The sequence below is a fragment of the Cyprinodon tularosa genome, unplaced genomic scaffold (assembly GCF_016077235.1).
Source record: "Cyprinodon tularosa strain WSP-4 unplaced genomic scaffold, ASM1607723v1 ctg327, whole genome shotgun sequence".
NCBI classification, from domain to species: domain Eukaryota; kingdom Metazoa; phylum Chordata; class Actinopteri; order Cyprinodontiformes; family Cyprinodontidae; genus Cyprinodon; species Cyprinodon tularosa.
In genome coordinates, this window is record NW_024039038.1 from 295426 (window position 1) to 312841 (window position 17416).

The 17416-nt window shown below is 38.1% G+C and overlaps 2 protein-coding genes across 3 annotated transcripts; one reads left to right on the forward strand and one right to left on the reverse strand.

Annotated features, from left to right (window-relative positions):
- Window positions 1–4987: 4987 nt before the first annotated feature.
- LOC119788837 (extracellular calcium-sensing receptor-like) lies at window positions 4988–10516 on the forward strand. The gene is made up of 6 exons (XM_038293494.1): window positions 4988–5211; window positions 5296–5584; window positions 5678–6427; window positions 6512–6739; window positions 9354–9477; window positions 9608–10516. Exons 1-6 carry the CDS (start codon window positions 4988–4990, stop codon window positions 10510–10512), a joined length of 2520 nt encoding a protein of 839 aa, XP_038149422.1. The 3' UTR covers window positions 10513–10516.
- Window positions 10517–13226: 2710 nt separating this feature from the next.
- LOC119788842 (piggyBac transposable element-derived protein 3-like) lies at window positions 13227–16093 on the reverse strand. Of its 2 annotated transcripts, XM_038293500.1 has the most exons (3): window positions 15975–16093; window positions 13662–15153; window positions 13227–13550 (listed from the first exon to the last, which is right to left on the reverse strand). In XM_038293500.1, exons 2-3 carry the CDS (start codon window positions 15150–15152, stop codon window positions 13230–13232), a joined length of 1812 nt encoding a protein of 603 aa, XP_038149428.1. In that variant the 5' UTR covers window position 15153; window positions 15975–16093; the 3' UTR covers window positions 13227–13229. The 2 variants fall into 2 exon arrangements, with proteins under 2 accessions (XP_038149428.1, XP_038149429.1); XM_038293501.1 differs by lacking the exon at window positions 15975–16093 and having other exon boundaries at window positions 13662–15391.
- Window positions 16094–17416: the final 1323 nt, after the last annotated feature.

Genomic DNA, 17416 nt, shown 5'->3' on the forward strand with positions numbered 1-17416 from the left:
TTGTTGCACACGTGCTTAACTCTGAATGGACCTAGTTAAAATTGATTGGATTAATTGATAGCAGCCATTGTGGAACTGAACACTCAGAGTTCCTGACTTTAGGCAGATCAATTTAGAGTTGCAGATTTGAATCTTAATTTGTTATACCTGCTTCGTGAAACAGAGCCCTGGTCTACAATTTCACCTCACAATCCATTATGGGATACTACAGCACCTCTTTAACTTCAGTCTGACCCAGAGGACGGTTACATTAATATGTAAAACTCCCTGCCTTGTTCCAGTAGCAAAGAAAACGCACTCAACAGTCCTCATTATCTTTAGACTTTCTGCCCTTAGAAGTGAGACTTATGTTGGTTTACCTGAGCAAGAAAACCATGCAGCTATCAGAAACCCCAGCACAAGATGCCATCATAAACCTGCTGTAAAAAACTGTAAATCACTGTCCCTTCCCTTCTAGACAGGATAGTTAAATGCCTGCTGATGCTGACTATTAGCATTAGCGAGCTAGCAATCAGCCAGCAAACAACATAGATGAGCAACCCAGTCTCATGGGAAAATGTACCCCCACTACGTTGGTCCACACTGGAAAACGTAGTGGAGGTACATTAATGGCCATTTTTTTGTGGTACTGTTACGTTTCTTCTGCCTATACGCTTTCTATTGTTTTACGTCCTAGTCACGTGACTTTCAAGATTCCAGCTGGGAGAAGAAAAAAATATATATAGATGGCCGACATTCGCTCACTTAATAACTTGAGTTTGTTTTTGCATTAAAATGAGTTTTGATTACATTTCTAGTGAGAAATGTATAGTTTGTTGCCAGGATATTTACTCAGGGAATGTACATATTCACTTGCTTGTTCGTTTCTTGCAAAGATTTTTCAAGATAATGTGAAACTGTAAAATTTTGGTATAAACATGGCTGAGATTTCTCTAACTTTTAGTGGGAAAATCAATAATTTCAATCAGTTTCTGCATTTAAATGGGTTTTGATTACATTTATAGCGAGAAGTGTAGGGTTTATTTACATAATATTTACTTAGTGAACATACATAATCACCCGCTTGCTAGTTTTTGCTACGGTTTTTCGGATCTCGTCAGGATTATGTGAAATTGCAACGTTTTGGCTGCTACCCATCGCCTAGCATTTAGCTGCCGCCCCGATTCAACATTGAATTCTTTGTGATTTAACTCCATCTGACGGATCAAACCCTCGCCACTGCGTGCGTTGCGTCTGAGGTTGATTTTCAGATCAATGCATTACGTCGTGGCATACGGGAGAAACTAATTAAACTAGTTAAAAAAAGGATCATGGGTTAAGATTGGATGTGTTTTATTTGGAAATCTACCGGATCCTTTGTGCAATTAACTTCCTGTTTGGTGCGATCTCATTGATGGGTTTTGACCAGATTTTGACCAAAGAGGAACTAAAAAAAAACAAAAAACAATTTGAATACACAACCAGCATATCTGGAATCAGTGACAGAGAGCGACAGGGACCAGAAGTTTATTAATTTCTCCCCATTGATTTCCATTCAAAATGTTTTCGATCCCACCGGGCTCTAGGGAGGGGGCGGGCATACCGCCACCTACTGTTCATGAGTGTGTAGCAACATTGTTTTACATCTATTAAATTCTATTTTTTAAATTTTGTATTCTGAAGATAAATAAATAATGCTTTCCTTAATCTATAAATATCTTTTATATTTCCTTTATTTCCCAATAATCCTTTAAGACTCCATTCTTGGCCTGTCCTCTTTTCAATTTCTTCCTTTCAGGTTCATATGTTTTGCAGTTCATCAATACATCTGCATTTTCTATCTCTCCACATCCTTCACATTTATCATTATTTTTCCTCCCTATTAAGTATAAATTGTCATCTAAATAAGTATGACCTACTCTTAATCTGATCATTATTATTTCTTCCCTTCGGTTTCTCTCATTAATATTTCTATTTAATACTGACTTTTGTACTTTATATAACCTTCTTCCTTTTTTATCTTCATTCTACCTTTTTTTTGCCATTTTTCAATTTCTTTCCTCTTAATAAATGATTTTCCTTCCCCTTTCCCTAAAGAAATTGTAATTGTTATTGCCTCCACTAATTGCTAATTTGTCTACTACTACTACATTTTCCCACTTTGACCTTTTAAGGTTAGCATATTGACCAAAAGCTGACACCAAAAATAAAGCAATCGATTATTTACAACAATATGCTACATTTAATGAAGACTAATACAGATTTTACTCTCTTATAAGAATTAGTTTTAGGTTTTATAGGGGAGAGTTTGTATCGGCAGTCATCTGGGAATCTTTTATGTATTTACTGGTAAAGAACAACCTCTCAACCCATTTAATGTAAATGTTGCTTCGAACCAGAAAGTTATTTGAAGAGCATAGATGCATAAATATGTGCATAGCTTTAACAAGGGCCTCATGAAGGTCTGTTCTGTTATTCTCTTTTGAAGAATATAGACATTGTGGGCATTCATTTCCCTGATAAGCTGGTGAAGATTCTTAGACATCCAGGTCATAATCATTCCAAAAAAAAAAAAAAAAAAAACTTTGGACTTTGTTTTTCAAGTTTGAAGACTTCCCATTCAGGACGTTTTTCAATTCAAAATTACAGTAGCCCAACAAATCCTTGTTTTGGCTAAGAAAATATGCAAATTGAACCTGATGCCTGATCCCAATAGCTTGACTCTGAACCGAATTTGATCCCTATTACTTTTTGGCCACATGCACATTATTGTACTGCCTGGTCAACCCTAAGAAAATGTTCTGGAACTGCCACTGAACTGACACCCATTGCATGGAGGGTAACCCAAAAAGGGCCATTGTTAGAGAAACTGGGTGCCTACAAAGTGCTGTTTTCAAGCTAATTAATGGAAAGTTAGCTGGAATGAAAAGTAGACAAATAACAATTACAATTCCTTTAGGGAAAGGGGAAGGAAAATCATTTATTAAGAGGAAAGAAATTGAAAAATGGCAAAAAAAAAAAAGGTGGAATGAAGATAAAAAGGAAGAAGGTTATATCAAGTACAAAAGTCAGTATTAAATAGAAATATTAATGAGAGAAACCGAAGGGAAGAAATAATAATGATCAGATTAAGAGTAGGTCATACTTATTTAAATGACAATTTATACTTAATAGGGAGGAAAAATAATGATAAATGTGAAGGATGTGGAGAGATAGAAAATGCAGATGTATTGATGAACTGCAAAATATATGAACCTGAAAGGAAGAAATTGAAAAGAGGACAGGCCAAGAATGGAGTCTTAAAGGATTATTGGGAAATAAAGGAAATATAAAAGATATTTATAGATTAAGGAAAGCATTATTTTTTTATCTTCAGAATACAAAATTAAAAAATAGAATTTAATAGATGTAAAACAATGTTGCTACACACTCATGAACAGTAGGTGGCGGTATGCCCGCCCCTTCCCTAGAGCACGGTGGGATCGAAAACATTTTGAATGGAAATCAGTGGGGAGAAATTAATAAACTTCTGGTCCCAGTCGCTCTCTGTCACTGATTCCAGATATGCTGGTTGTGTATTCAAATTGTTTTTTGTTTTTTTTAGTTCCTCTTTGGTCAAAATCTGGTCAAAATCCATCAATGAGATCGCACCAAACAGGAAGTTAATTGCACAAAGGATCCGGTAGATTTCCAAATAAAACACATCCGATCTTAACCCATGATCCTTTTTTTTAACTAGTTTAATTAGTTTCTCCCGTATGCCACGACGTAATGCATTCATCTGAAAATCAACCTCAGACGCAACGCACGCAGTGGCGAGGGTTTGATCCGTCAGATGGAGTTAAATCACAAAGAATTCAATGTTGAATCGGGGCGGCAGCTAAATGCTAGGCGATGGGTAGCAGCCAAAACGTTGCAATTTCACATAATCCTGACGAGATCCGAAAAACCGCAGCAAAAACTAGCAAGAGGGTGATTATGTATGTTCACTAAGTAAATATTATGTAAATAAACCCTACACTTCTCGCTATAAATGTAATCAAAACCCATTTAAATGCAGAAACTGATTGAAATTATTGATTTTCCCACTAAAAGTTAGAGAAATCTCAGCCATGTTTATACCAAAATGTTACAGTTTCACATTATCTTGAAAAATCTTTGCAAGAAACGAACAAGCAAGTGAATATGTACATTCCCTGAGTAAATATCCTGGCAACAAACTATACATTTCTCACTAGAAATGTAATCAAAACTCATTTTAATGCAAAAACAAACTCAAGTTATTAATCTTTCCACAAAAAATGAGCGAATGTCGGCCATATATATATATTTTTTTCTTCTCCCAGCTGGAATCTTGAAAGTCACGTGACTAGGACGTAAAACAATAGAAAGCGTATAGGCAGAAGAAACGTAACAGTACCACAAAAAAATGGCCATTAATGTACCTCCACTACGTTTTCCAGTGTGGACCAACGTAGTGGGGGTACATTTTCCCATGAGACTGGGTTGAGATGAGAGCTGGCAAGCATGAAGTTGAAATCAGAGCTATCACCTTTAAAAATTAAGCAGTATGGAAAGGAATAATAGAAAGAAATACATTTCCTCTATATAAGGAATACATATATATTTTTGCCATATATATATATATATATATATATATATATATATATATATATATATATATATATATATATATATATATATATATATATATATATATATATATATATATATATATATATATATATAAAACACTACACTACTTTAAATGCATTTATAAATAAGCTTATTTTAGTAAAATCAAAGAAATTACTAATGTGTTAACATAGTATTCACCAACAAGCACTCAGTGATCATTTAGTCAATAATCACTGACAAAAATCTCAGGGTAAGACCGTCCCACATTTTTCCGATTGGTTAGCAACAGAATAAAAATTCTGGCTGTCAACCACATTCATAACCTGCAATACTGACTCAGGTGAATATTTCCCATTATGATTACACCAGAATGAAGATGTTATCATTACTAAGAGTCATCATTTTTACCGGCCTCCTGTTTGTATACAAGGCAGTTGGGGATCCTTCTTTTTGTCAGATACAGGGAAATCCTGAGTTTCCTGTATTTTCAGAAGAAGGAGATCTGAATATCGGAGGTCTTTTTTCTATCCACAACAATATCACAGAATCTTCACTTTTCTTTATAGAAAGACCAACAGCACTTAGTTGTACAAGGTAAGTATGAGTTATGCAAAAAAATATTGCATTGACTTTTTGCCTTTGTAAACAGAATTTTGTATTATGCTTTTCTTTACTCAGTATTTACCGTAGGGGGTTTCGATTTGCTCAGACAATGATTTTTGCCATTCAGGAAATAAATAAAAACAAGTTTCTTCTTCCCAATATTTCTATTGGATATCGGATTTATGACAACTGTGCATCAACGTTATACTCAGTGCGTGCCGTAATGGCTCTGATGAATGGTGATGAGTTGACATTGGGAAATAGCTGCTCTGGGCAATCAGCTGTTCATGCTATTATTGGAGAGTCTGAATCTTCTTCAACTATTGTACTTTCTCGCACCAGCGGACCATTTCAAATTCCAGTGGTAGGGATAAAGCCAACCAGTGTTCATGTGTCCTTAATATGCAAAATCTGTTTTTGTTTTCTCTCTTGCAGTTTTCTTGTTTTGTGTTCACAGATAAGCCATTCAGCCACCTGTGAGTGTTTGAGCAATAGAAAGGAGTACCCCTCATTTTTTCGAACGATTGCAAGTGATCTCTATCAAAGCAGTGCCCTAGCACAGCTGGTCAAAAACTTTGGCTGGACCTGGGTTGGAGCAGTAAACAGTGACAGTGATTATGGCAACAATGGGATGGCCATCTTTCTCTCTGCAGCACAAGAGGAAGGGTTGTGTGTGGAATATACAGAAAAATTTGACAGGACAGAGCCAAGAAAGCTCTTAAAAGTAGTAGAAGTCATAAGAAAAAGCACTGCTCGGGTAATTGTTGGATTCCTTGCTGATATAGAGATGAAATATTTGCTAGAGCAGTTGAGTCTTCACAATATCACGGGGCGGCAGTTTATTGGGGTGGATGCTTGGATCACTGCCGACAGCCTTGTGACTCCCACCAGCTATAAAGTGCTTGGAGGTGCTTTAGGTTTTGCTGTACAAAAGGCAAACATCAGCGGGTTGGAAGAATTCCTTGTCAGAGGCTTTTGGGAAACAGGTTTTCCTTGTAATCAGAAAAATAACAAGGCAAGTCTGACAAAATGCAAAGAAAACAAGGATATCATGGAGCTCAGAGATAATCAGGATGATGTGACAAAGTTGAGATACACAACTAATATCTACAAAGCTATCTATGCCCTAGCACATTCTCTACACAGCATCTTAAATTGTTCAGAAGGTCAAGGGTGTAATAAGACTGTGGAGGTCAAGCCATGGGAGGTAGAAAAACAACAACTTTTAACTTTTGTTGGGGTCACATGTGGACAAATATGTGGCTAAAAATATATTAATTTTGCCGTTTAGGTAGTAGAGGCTTTGAAGGATGTCAACTTCACCATTAAGAATGGGGACAAAGTGTGGTTTGATAACACTGGAGCTGCTGTTGCCAGGTATGAAGTGCTGAACTGGCAGCAAGGAGAAAATAACTCTGTTCATTTCAAATCTGTTGGCTACTATGATGCTTCACTACCCCCTGGTAAGAGGTTTGTTCTTAACGAAGAAGCAATTATGTGGCCGGGGGAATCAAAGAAGGTAAAGGCCTTTACTGACGATAAAATCTGATCACACTTGTATCTTAAAAAATAGAATTTACCTTTTAACAATATTATTCAATACTACAGGTGCTGGTCATAAAATTAGAATATCATGAAAAAGTAGATTGATTTCAGTAATTCCATTTAAAAAGTGAAACTTGTATATTATATTCATACATTACATACAAACTCATATATTTCAGATGTTTATTTTGTTTAATTTTGATGATTACAAATGACAACAAATGAAAATCTCAAATTCATCATATCAGAAAATTAGAATATTGTGAAAAGGTTCAAAATTGATGGCCCCTGGTGCCACACTCTAATCAGCTAATTAACTCAAACCACCTGCAAAAGCCTTTAAATGGTCTTTCAGTCTAGTTCTATAGGCTACACAATCATGGGGAAGACTGCTGACTTGACAGTTGTCCAAAAGACGACCATCGACACCTTGCACAAGGAGGGCAAGACACAAAAGGTCATCGCTAAAGAGGCTGGCTGTTCACAGAGCTCAGTGTCCAAGCACATTAATAGAGAGGCGAAGGGAAGGAAAAGATGTGGTCGAAAAAAGTGTACAAGCAAGAGAGATAACCGCACCCTGGAGAGGATTGTGAAACAAAACCCCTTCAAAAATGTGGGGGAGATTCACAAAGAGTGGACTGCAGCTGGAGTGAGTGCTTCAAGAACCACCACACACAGACGTATGAAAGACATGGGTTTCTGCTGTCGCATTCCTTGTGTCAAGCCACTCTTGAACCACAGACAGCGTCAGAAGCGTCTAAAGAGAAACAGGACTGGACTGCTGGTGGGTGGTCCAAAGTCATGTTCTCTGATGAAAGTAAATTTTGCATTTCCTTTGGAAATCAAGGTCCCAGAGTCTGGAGGAAAAGAAGAGAGGCACTTCATCCACGTTGCTTGAAGTCCAGTGTAAAGTTTCCACAGTCAGTGATGGTTTGGGGTGCCATGTCATCTGCTGGTGTTGGTCCATTGTGTTTTCTGAGGTCCAGGGTCAACGCAGCCACATACCAGGAAGTTTTAGAGCACTTCATGCTTCCTGCAGCTGACCAACTTTTTGGAGATGCAGATTTCATTTTCCAACAGGACTTGGCACCTGCACACAGTGCCAAAGCTACCAGTACCTGGTTGAAGGACCATGGTATCCCTGTTCTTAAAGGAATAGTACACCCAAAACATGATTAGCCTTCATTTTCTACTCACCTCCATGCTGAACAACACTCTGGAGTACTTTTTTGATATCTCAAATGCATCTGGAGATCTGGGAGACTTCTTGCTGTCTGCTGACATTCAAATAATGGAGGTCTATGGCGCCCGAGACAGAAAGGTCCACAAAAGTCCACAAAAACTTGTCAATATTCCTCCATACTGCTCGTCCAATGTAATCCAAGTGTCCTGAGTGGGTAGCATCCAGAATTTACTCGAAACGAAGTCATTTAGAACGTTTTAGAGCCTAAACAGTAGTGTATAGGATTTCCTAATAGCGCCCCCATGCGCGCTCACGATTCTACGGAAGCCGGCAGACCAAACCAGCGCATTCAGCTCGGCAAAGAACTCATGCTCTTCCTCAACACTGAAGTCCTCAGACATTTTTCTTTCGTTGTTTCTTTCTTTGCACAGGTAAACAGCACATTTCTTCTTCTACGCTTGCATTATCGGCAGACCAGACGCTGAATGCGCACTTCCTTCCGGTTTGGTCTGCCGGCTTCCGTAGAATCGTGAGCGCGCATGGGGGCGCTATTAGGAAATCCTATACACTACTGTTTATGCTCTAAAAACATTCTAAATGACTTCGTTTCGAGTAAATTCTGGATGCTACCCACTCAGGACACTTGGATTACATTGGACGAGCAGTATGGAGGAATATTGACACGTTTTTGTGGACTTTTATGGACCTTTCTGTCTCGGGCGCCATGGACCTCCATTATTTGAATGTCAGCAGACAGCAAGAAGCCTCCCAGATCTCCAGATGCATTTGAGATATCAAAAAAGTACTCCAGAGTGTTGTTCAGCATGGAGGTGAGTAGAAAATGAAGGCTAATCATGTTTTGGGTGTACTATTCCTTTAATTGGCCAGCAAACTCTCCTGACCTTAACCCCATAGAAAATCTATGGGGTATTGTGAAGAAGAAGATGCAATACACCAGACCCAACAATTCAGAAGAGCTAAAAGCCACTATTAGAGCAACCTGGGCTATCATAACACCTGAGCAGTGCCACAGACTGATCGACTCCATGCCACGCCGCATTGCTGCAGTAATACAGGCCAAAGGAGGCCCAACTAAATACTGAGTGCTGTACATGCTCATACTTTTCATGTTCATACTTTTCAGTTGGCCAACATTTCTATAAATCCTTTGTTTTTATTGGTCTTCAGTAATATTCTAATTTTCTGATATGATGAATTTGAGATTTTCATTTGTTGTCATTTGTAATCATCAAAATTAAACAAAATAAACATCTGAAATATATGAGTTTGTATGTAATGTATGAATATAATATACAAGTTTCACTTTTTAAATGGAATTACAGAAATCAATCTACTTTTTCATGATATTCTAATTTTATGACCAGCACCTGTATTATTGTTACAGTTGCCAGTTTCAGTTTGCAGTAAAAGCTGTCTTCCAGGAACCTATAAAGTTCTTCAGAAAGGAAAACCTGTGTGCTGCTTTGACTGTATACCTTGTCCAGTTGGGAATTTTAGCAACACCACAGGTACCACAGACCCAAACTATAGTATATGCATCCTCTTTGCATACTAATGTGTGAAAATATGTTCTCATTTTTAAACATTGTTAGGGTGCAAACAATTAAATGATATTATTACCAATGTCTTTCATTGCAGATTCTATAAACTGCAAGAAGTGCCCTGAAGAATATTGGTCCAATCAAAACAGGGATGACTGTATACCCAAAAAAAAAGATTTTATCTCTTTCATTGAAATCATGGGCAAAGTACTGGTATTTTTCACTTTGTTGGGAGTTTTCCTAACTTTAATAGTAGCCATGTTGTTTTTAATCAATAAGAACACTCCATTAGTGAAGGCAAACAACTCTGAACTGAGCTTCCTGTTGCTTTTCTCCTTGTCTCTCTGTTTCTTGTGTTCTTTGACATTTATTGGCAAGCCCACCGGCTGGTCCTGTATGTTGCGACACACAGCATTTGGCATTACCTTTGTCCTCTGTATTTCTTGCATTCTTGGTAAAACAATAGTGGTTCTAATGGCCTTTAAATCTACACTTCCAGGTAGTAACATGATTAAATGTTTTGGGCCTGCACAGCAAAAACTCACTGTTTTGTTTTTCACTTTTATACAGATCATAGTTTGCATCCTGTGGATAACAATAAATCCTCCCATTCCTTACAAAAATATGAATTATTATATGGAGAAGGTAATCCTTGAGTGTGATCTTGGATCACCTTTTTGGTTTTGGGTTGTGTTAGGATACATTGGTCTCCTTGCCTTTCTATGTTTTGTCCTTGCTTTCTTGGCAAGAAAGTTGCCCGATAGCTTCAATGAGGCAAAGCACATCACCTTCAGTATGTTGATCTTTTGTGCAGTCTGGCTCACCTTTATCCCAGCTTATGTCAGCTCACCTGGGAAATTTACTGTTGCTGTTGAGATATTTGCCATACTAGCATCAAGTTACGGGATACTGTTTTGTATATTTGCACCAAAGTGCTATATCCTTGTTATAAAACCTAAGCTGAACACAAAGAAACACCTTCTGGGAAAAACACAATGTTAATTATTATGAGTTGTTATTATTTTTACAAGATACAGAAACTTTTCTTTATATTTTTTTATATTTAGCTTTTTGTTGTTGTTGGAGGACCTCATAAAAAAACAAATGCATACAAAATTCTAAGCAATGTACTGAGCACTGCAAATATAAACACATTTTTGAAAAACATTATGGTTTCCCTTTTTTTTTTAACATGACGAACCCAAAACATACAGAATTAAATACATGCTCTGTGGATAAATGGTAATTCAATCAGAAGTCAAAACTACAACTTTACATACATTTTGCTAAGCTAATACATCTAGAGTGGTGTAGAAACAAATAATCAAATTTCCTTTAAAAAGATATTAAATATAATTAATTGATCTATACAATTTAATTCCTCCAAAGTATGTCAATATCCAGTTTTTCATGTTAAGGAAATTTAGAGTAACCAGCAACTTGATATTGTCCAAGCATCACCTCCTGGTGAAACACTGCTGTTACATCCATCTTTGTAGCTTCTGTTAATAACAAATAAAGTGACTTCTCTTTAAAGCCCCATAAACATTAAAATGTATACAGGATATATTTAATTCTCTTTTTGTGGGTAAACTCTAATGGGTGCGGAAGCGTATTGCATTCACCAAAGAAAAAAATTCTGACAGCTTATCTCATATGTCGCAATCAGGAAAATAGAACGAAATATAGATCGCTAGTTAATCTCACCAAACTGCTCAAATAACCTGCCGCTGATGGAAGGTAATCACGCAACATGAATAGCTAAACTAGAAAAAGCTGTTTCGCAGAAACAGCAAAGTGGGAATGCTTTCTTTGCTGAACGAAATAATAAAAATTAGTGAAAGAAACTGCGAGCTGAGGAACATAGGAAAATGTGAAAGGAAGTCATCAGAAACTTCAAACTGCAGAAAACAATTGAATCATCTGAAGATTTTGTAGGGTAGATTCATCTGGCAGTAAAATGGCAGAAACAAACTCATCTTAAAAGCTGCACTGCCAAACCATACATGATATCAAAAATGTGTTTAATGTGGGCACTAGAAGGGGTCTAAATGTAATGTCTCCCAACTTTCTAGAAAAACTTCTAAAGAAATTTTGAAGGGGGGCCACCTACTTTCCAGAAAGATGTCAGGCGTGTTATGAATTAGCAGCAAACAGACAGGCTTAATTCCTGTCTAGAAAGAGAGGAGAATGAAGCCAAAGTTCTTAGCATAGGCTGAAAAATATTAAATTAGCTAAATCAGAAAAGAAATTACAAAGAAAAACTTGAATCTTATCTGGTTGAAAAAAAAATATGAGTAGCTCAAGGATGGGAAGTAAAATGTTGAGGATGATGGCATTGAATAAGTATCAAAATTCTGAAATTGTGGAAATGTCAAGACTTGGCAAGACAATTTGAAATTATTTAAAATGTGTGGGTTGATCAGCATGAAGAAAACAGTGTCATCCTTAGAGGATTGAACATCTACAAACCTATGTGCAAGACTGACCATGAGAAGCAGAGGAAGGACAGAGAGAGAAGCTTATAGAAAGAGAGCTAATACCACTTAAGGAGCTGAATTTATCAAAAAATCTAACCTGCATGTTACAAGCCACTGTGTTGATGACAGCACCATTGGCAGGCTTAGGCTGCATGTTACGAGGTTAGCAGATGTGTTATTACAGTGTAAATCTTAGAACCTGATTAAGAAATATGCACTGAGGTGTGTGGTCAACATGCCTTGGTAGTGTAATTTGAAGAAATTGGTTGAGTTTGGGTCATAGCTACGAGCCATACGGCACAATGAATGAGTGTGTGTAAGGAAGAGGCTTTTATTTTGTAGAGTCCCTTTAGTCTTATTTTGAAAGTCTATCATGGATGTGTGTCAGGGGAAGGGCCATGCCCAGCAGTGATATAGAATCCATTTCTAAATATGAAATCACTGGTTTTCCATGTTATTGGGTGAATAGATGCTGTATTAAAGCGTAAATGGGATACTTTTATTGTGAAATTCGCTCCGGGGTATGTTTTGAAAAGGTCCCTAGAGTCTAATAGAAACAAGCTGGTAGAGTTTGGGTCATAATGCAGAGCCATTTGCATCAATTAATACGCGAGTATAATATAGAGGCTTTTACTGTGTAGGGTCGCTGGAGTCTTATTTTGAAAGTCTAGCAGGGTTGTGTGTTGAGAAAAGGGTCAGACCCAGCAGTGATACTTGATGACTTTCCAATCGTTAAATCACTCTTTCCCCTGTTATTAGGGCAGTAGATGAAGTGGCAATGGGAGGCTTTTATTTTGAAATTTTCTGTGGGGTGTGTTTTGAAAACCACCTAGAGTCTCAGTTTTAAAAAAGTGGTTGAGTTTGGGTCATAATGTTGAGCCATATGCTGGGAAAAAAATATGAGTTTAACCCTGTAAAACCCAAATATAGAAAGACACTAAAAAAATTTTTTTAAACCACTCAGATGTTGTTGTAGGAGGCCTTTGAGGCTGAAAATGAAGTGTTTTCAAAAATTTTATGTTTTAGTAAGTTTTTACAGAAATGTTGTAATATTGCAACATTGGGCCAAATGGGGAGCAGAATTTCCTGTATGTGTACTCATTGTCTGAACAACAATATAGGACTACGGATTAATTTGCAGGGTTTTGCTTTTATCCCAGAACAGTATAACATGAAAAATACTCTCAGTCATGTTGTTATGAACAGTTTGTTTTTATTTATTCCAGCAAAGAGAACTTTTTATTTACAATGATAGTCCCAAAAACAGTTCCTTTCCTCTGAAAAACAGAGGCGAACATCGCACTTGCTGCAATGGGTATTCGTATACCCTTTACTGCAATGTCTGCAGCGTCCTCTCTTGACCTTCATGGGGAAATGTCCAGTGAGGTCCTTGCGCACATCGAGTGGGGGGTGTGCACATGATTTCTTGGACGGACAATTTGGACTCCCATCATCTGAGGATGGTCTCTTCCTAGCAGTCAAGGGACTCCCTGCTGCGTCTGGGTTCCCGCTGCCTGATGATGGACGTCCTCTTTTTGGAGTTGTGAGTGTTGTGTCCATCTGATTTGAAAAGAGAAGAATCAATATTAATATTAATAATCAATTCATGCACGTGTCAAAAATGCATGCAGATATCGCAAAACATGGCAAATAGCAGAAATAGATTCTTACCAGGATGAGAGAGGATGCTAGCTGTGCCTGGAACTTTATCATGTTTAGCATCTCCTTCTTTGGCATCGCGAGAGCCTGACAGTGCCGTTTGTAGAGGAGCCAGGCGTTGACCACAGCGAGGGTGATGGTGTGCCAGAAGATGTACATGTACCATCGGCGGGATTTCAGGGTGATCTTGTATTTTGCTGTAAATGAGTCCAACAAATCCACACCTCCCATGTATTTGTTGTAGGTAGCCACAATGTAAGGTCTTTCAACGTCAATGTAGGTTTTGGTGGCTTTGTCCCAGCGCTGAATCTCCTGCACAGGTTCTGGTCCAGTGAAGGATGACACAAGTGTGACTGCCCTGTTGTCATACCATTTCACAGCGCAGATGTTGTGTGTCCCCTCCACTCTGTGGTCAAAGCTTCCTCTACCCTTTTTCTTCAAGCTCTTCTCATCTTCAAGGTTGCAGTTAGGGAGCCGCACCTGCCTGGCTGTACCCACATAATGGATTCCATGCTCAAGGAGCTTCACTACCAGTGGAACAGAGGTGAAGTAGTTGTCTGCATAGATCTTGTAGTTCTGACCCTTAGGAAGTGTGGAGGCAAGCTTCAATACAACATCACCTGACAATCCAAGTTCAGATTTGACGCGTATTCCATTCTTGCTGCCCTGGTAAACATCGAAGTCAAGCATCATGCCAGAGATTCCAGCTCTCACCCATACTTTGAACCCCCATGTATGTGGCTTGCCTCGCATATACTGCTTGATGCTGCTGAACTTCCCCTTGAAAGGAATCATCATTTCATCCACAGAATTGTGCTCTTCTGGTACCACCTGCAGGCATTTCTCCCTGAATGATTCAAGCCATGGTCTGAGTTTCCAGAGTTTGTCCCTCTTTTCAATCTCTGACACTGTCAAATTGTTGACAAAATGTAATTTTGTCAACAGAGATTGGAATCTGTTGCGTGGCATCACATCAGCAATAGGGGGGTGCCGTGTATCTGTCTCCCAGTACATACGGCTTCCAGACATTTGTACCAAGCCCATCCTCAGGTACATGCCCAACATTTTCTGTATTTCCTTTGTATTAGTGTTAACAGATCTTCCATCATTTTGAATGCTGTACTCATTTGTACTTGTAGCCAGAGCTTGAATCATGTCCTCTGACACAAACTTTTGGAAGTATTGGAGTGGTGTGTGGAGGAAGGTTACATCGTCTGTGACAGGTGGACCAGAAAAATCAGTATTGGGACTGATAAAATCCTTTTTTTGCCAGCGATATCTGTCACGGGGCATGATGCGTTCATTTTCTTGGGGCTCAATGTCCACATTGGCTGGGCAGTCAGACGGCTCTTGGTTTTCTTTGTCCACACAGGGATCATTGTCTGACTCCTCATCACTTGCATCAGTGTCATCAAGGGGTACGTCCACATCACTCTCTCCATCTTGGATGATTGCAATGATATCCTGCACACTGTACCGAGGATCTTTCCTTGCTGCTGGCATTCTGAAATGGAAAAGATAAAATTTAAACAAATGTATATATAAATAGTACACATACTTAGATTCTAGATAACCTGCAGGAAAAGACTGGGTGGTTGAGAGATTGATGTTAATTTGAAGTGTTTACACATTGCCCTGAAGTAACCCATTCACACATTTCACTGGTCACACAATACTGTGTCACACAATACTGTGTGGCCGACCAATTCTAAACTCTGATTATCATCAAAATAGGAATCCAAGTAGCCTCCAACTTACAGCCACACCTTACATTCCTGGTCATCAACCCCTGTTCCAGAGCAATGTAATGCAAAGGCCCCTCCAAGCATCCCCACACCTGCTTTGACTATGAATTGATTGGAACATTACCTTATCAATAGCCAAGACAAAGGGCAGACATGCACAACATGGCTGTTGTGTTGTAGACATGTTAGAAAGCCCTACCTTCTGTGATAAGGGAAAAATACTAAGTGTTGAAGGTGGTTAGAAATCCTTATAAGTAAATTAAAATGATTAGATATGGCAATATATCTTAGTATATTAGCTTCTAACACAATAATACATATAATTCAATATAAGGCAAAGGGCTAGACTGTGTAAATTATGTGTGGTTCAAAGTTATATTGGGAAAACTTCCTCTCAAGACATTCCTCTCAAAAACAGGGTTGTTTTGACTACCACATTCACCCAATGTTGTAATATTGCAACAATTACAAAACAAGCTCTAGATAAAGTGTAGGGCACATTTTCCACAATAACTACATATTTACATGTTGTAGACACTGTAATAAACACAGAAAAAAATATGCAAAGCTTTTTACTTACTTCAATTAGATAAATCCAGTCCAGTAAATCGAGGGGATGATGCTCAAGCAAAAATCTGGAGGTTGTGTGACTTCTTCACCTGAGGGTAGGCCTTGTATACAAATGTAGGACCCAATAGCATTGTGAGATGAAACAACATGACTCAATGAGTATGTTAATGCAGTTGAACCAAAAAAAAAAAAAAAAAAAGGTTTATTTTGGGAGGACAAAAAATGTTGTAATTCTGCAACAGTGGGTCTTATTGTAGGGGCTTTTATTTTGAAGGGTCCCCAGAGTCTTATTTTGAAAGTCTATCAGGGTTGCGTGTGAAGGGAAGGGTCATGGCCAGTAGTCATATTGTATCCATTTCCAAATGTTAAATCAGTGTTGTCTCCCTTCATTAGATTAAAATGTGCTGTTTAAAGAGGCAGAGGTAAAATCCCTTTGAAGCTTGGTTACCTTGACAACGCTTAACGAGCCTGTCAGTGAGAGAGAGAAACGCGCTTCACTTTCGTTCCTTTCCTCTCAGGCTTTTTTGAATGGGAATATCAGCTCCGAACAAACGAGTGCTGAAGACAAACCGTAAATGTTATCTAAGAAATTCTTTCAGTCTAAGCGACAGCTATCCTGTGTCTCCGATTGGGATAACTTTCATGGCTGTAGCTCATTCACAGCCTTAATGGGAAGGAGAAATATAAAGGTTTGTAAATCCTGCTCGTCTCATTAAATAACATGGAGTTCCATGGTAGAGGTGAGCTGTCAAAAGCAAAACTTCCCCTCCGAACAAACGAGTGGTGAGCCAAAACCGTAAAAGGTATTCAAAAAATTCTTTCACCGTGGACATCAGCCATCCTTCAGCTTCGACTGTGTCAACTTTCATGTTTCTACTAAAAACTATTTGGCCACGGTGACGATGTAAATATGTGCATTTTCTGACTTTGAGGATTTTTCTCAGAATCAACGTTTTCCTATGCACGAACAAGTTAGCTAAACAGCTAAACCATAAATGATATTGAAGAAATTCCTTCAATGTGAGTGCTAGAAGGTTCTGAAGATGTTCTATACCAAGTTTCATGTTAGTACATCAAATAGTTAAGAAATGGGAGCTATACGAAAATATGTATCGTTTTGGATTTTGTCTGTGATCTTTAGAAAGTCTCTCATTGGATTTCTATTGGGGAAGTGTGGACTTCCTCGCGGTCTGGGCCAAACTGTCGGAAAACTGTAAATGCCACACAAATGAGGGTTACATTTCCTGAATCCTGACAAAAATCCCTACATTTTGATGTATAATTTATTTCAATTGAGTGAAAAATGAGGGAGTGAGAAGACTAAAATAAGCCCCAGTGCCTTTTCTGAGCTGTAGTTTTTTCTTTTTTTTCAGCCTTAGGCATTGTAATAAAACTAAATCAGCATCCAAACTTAAACAAAATAGGACAGTTGTTATTTAGCTTCGAGTTGCC

What these genes read in the sequence shown, in the direction of transcription:
- LOC119788837 (XM_038293494.1), top strand. Translation starts at nt 4,988, where the DNA reads ATGAAGATGTTATCATTACTAAGAGTCATCATTTTTACCGGCCTCCTG. An exon ending in TGGAGGTCAAGCCATGGGAG is followed by an intron (nt 6,428 to 6,511) that starts GTAGAAAAACAA and finishes TTTGCCGTTTAG; the next exon opens with GTAGTAGAGGCTTTGAAGGA. An exon ending in GGCCGGGGGAATCAAAGAAG is followed by an intron (nt 6,740 to 9,353) that starts GTAAAGGCCTTT and finishes TTATTGTTACAG; the next exon opens with TTGCCAGTTTCAGTTTGCAG.
- LOC119788842 (XM_038293500.1), bottom strand. Translation starts at nt 15,152, where the DNA reads ATGCCAGCAGCAAGGAAAGATCCTCGGTACAGTGTGCAGGATATCATT. An exon ending in TAGCATCCTCTCTCATCCTG is followed by an intron (nt 13,551 to 13,661) that starts GTAAGAATCTAT and finishes TTTTCAAATCAG; the next exon opens with ATGGACACAACACTCACAAC.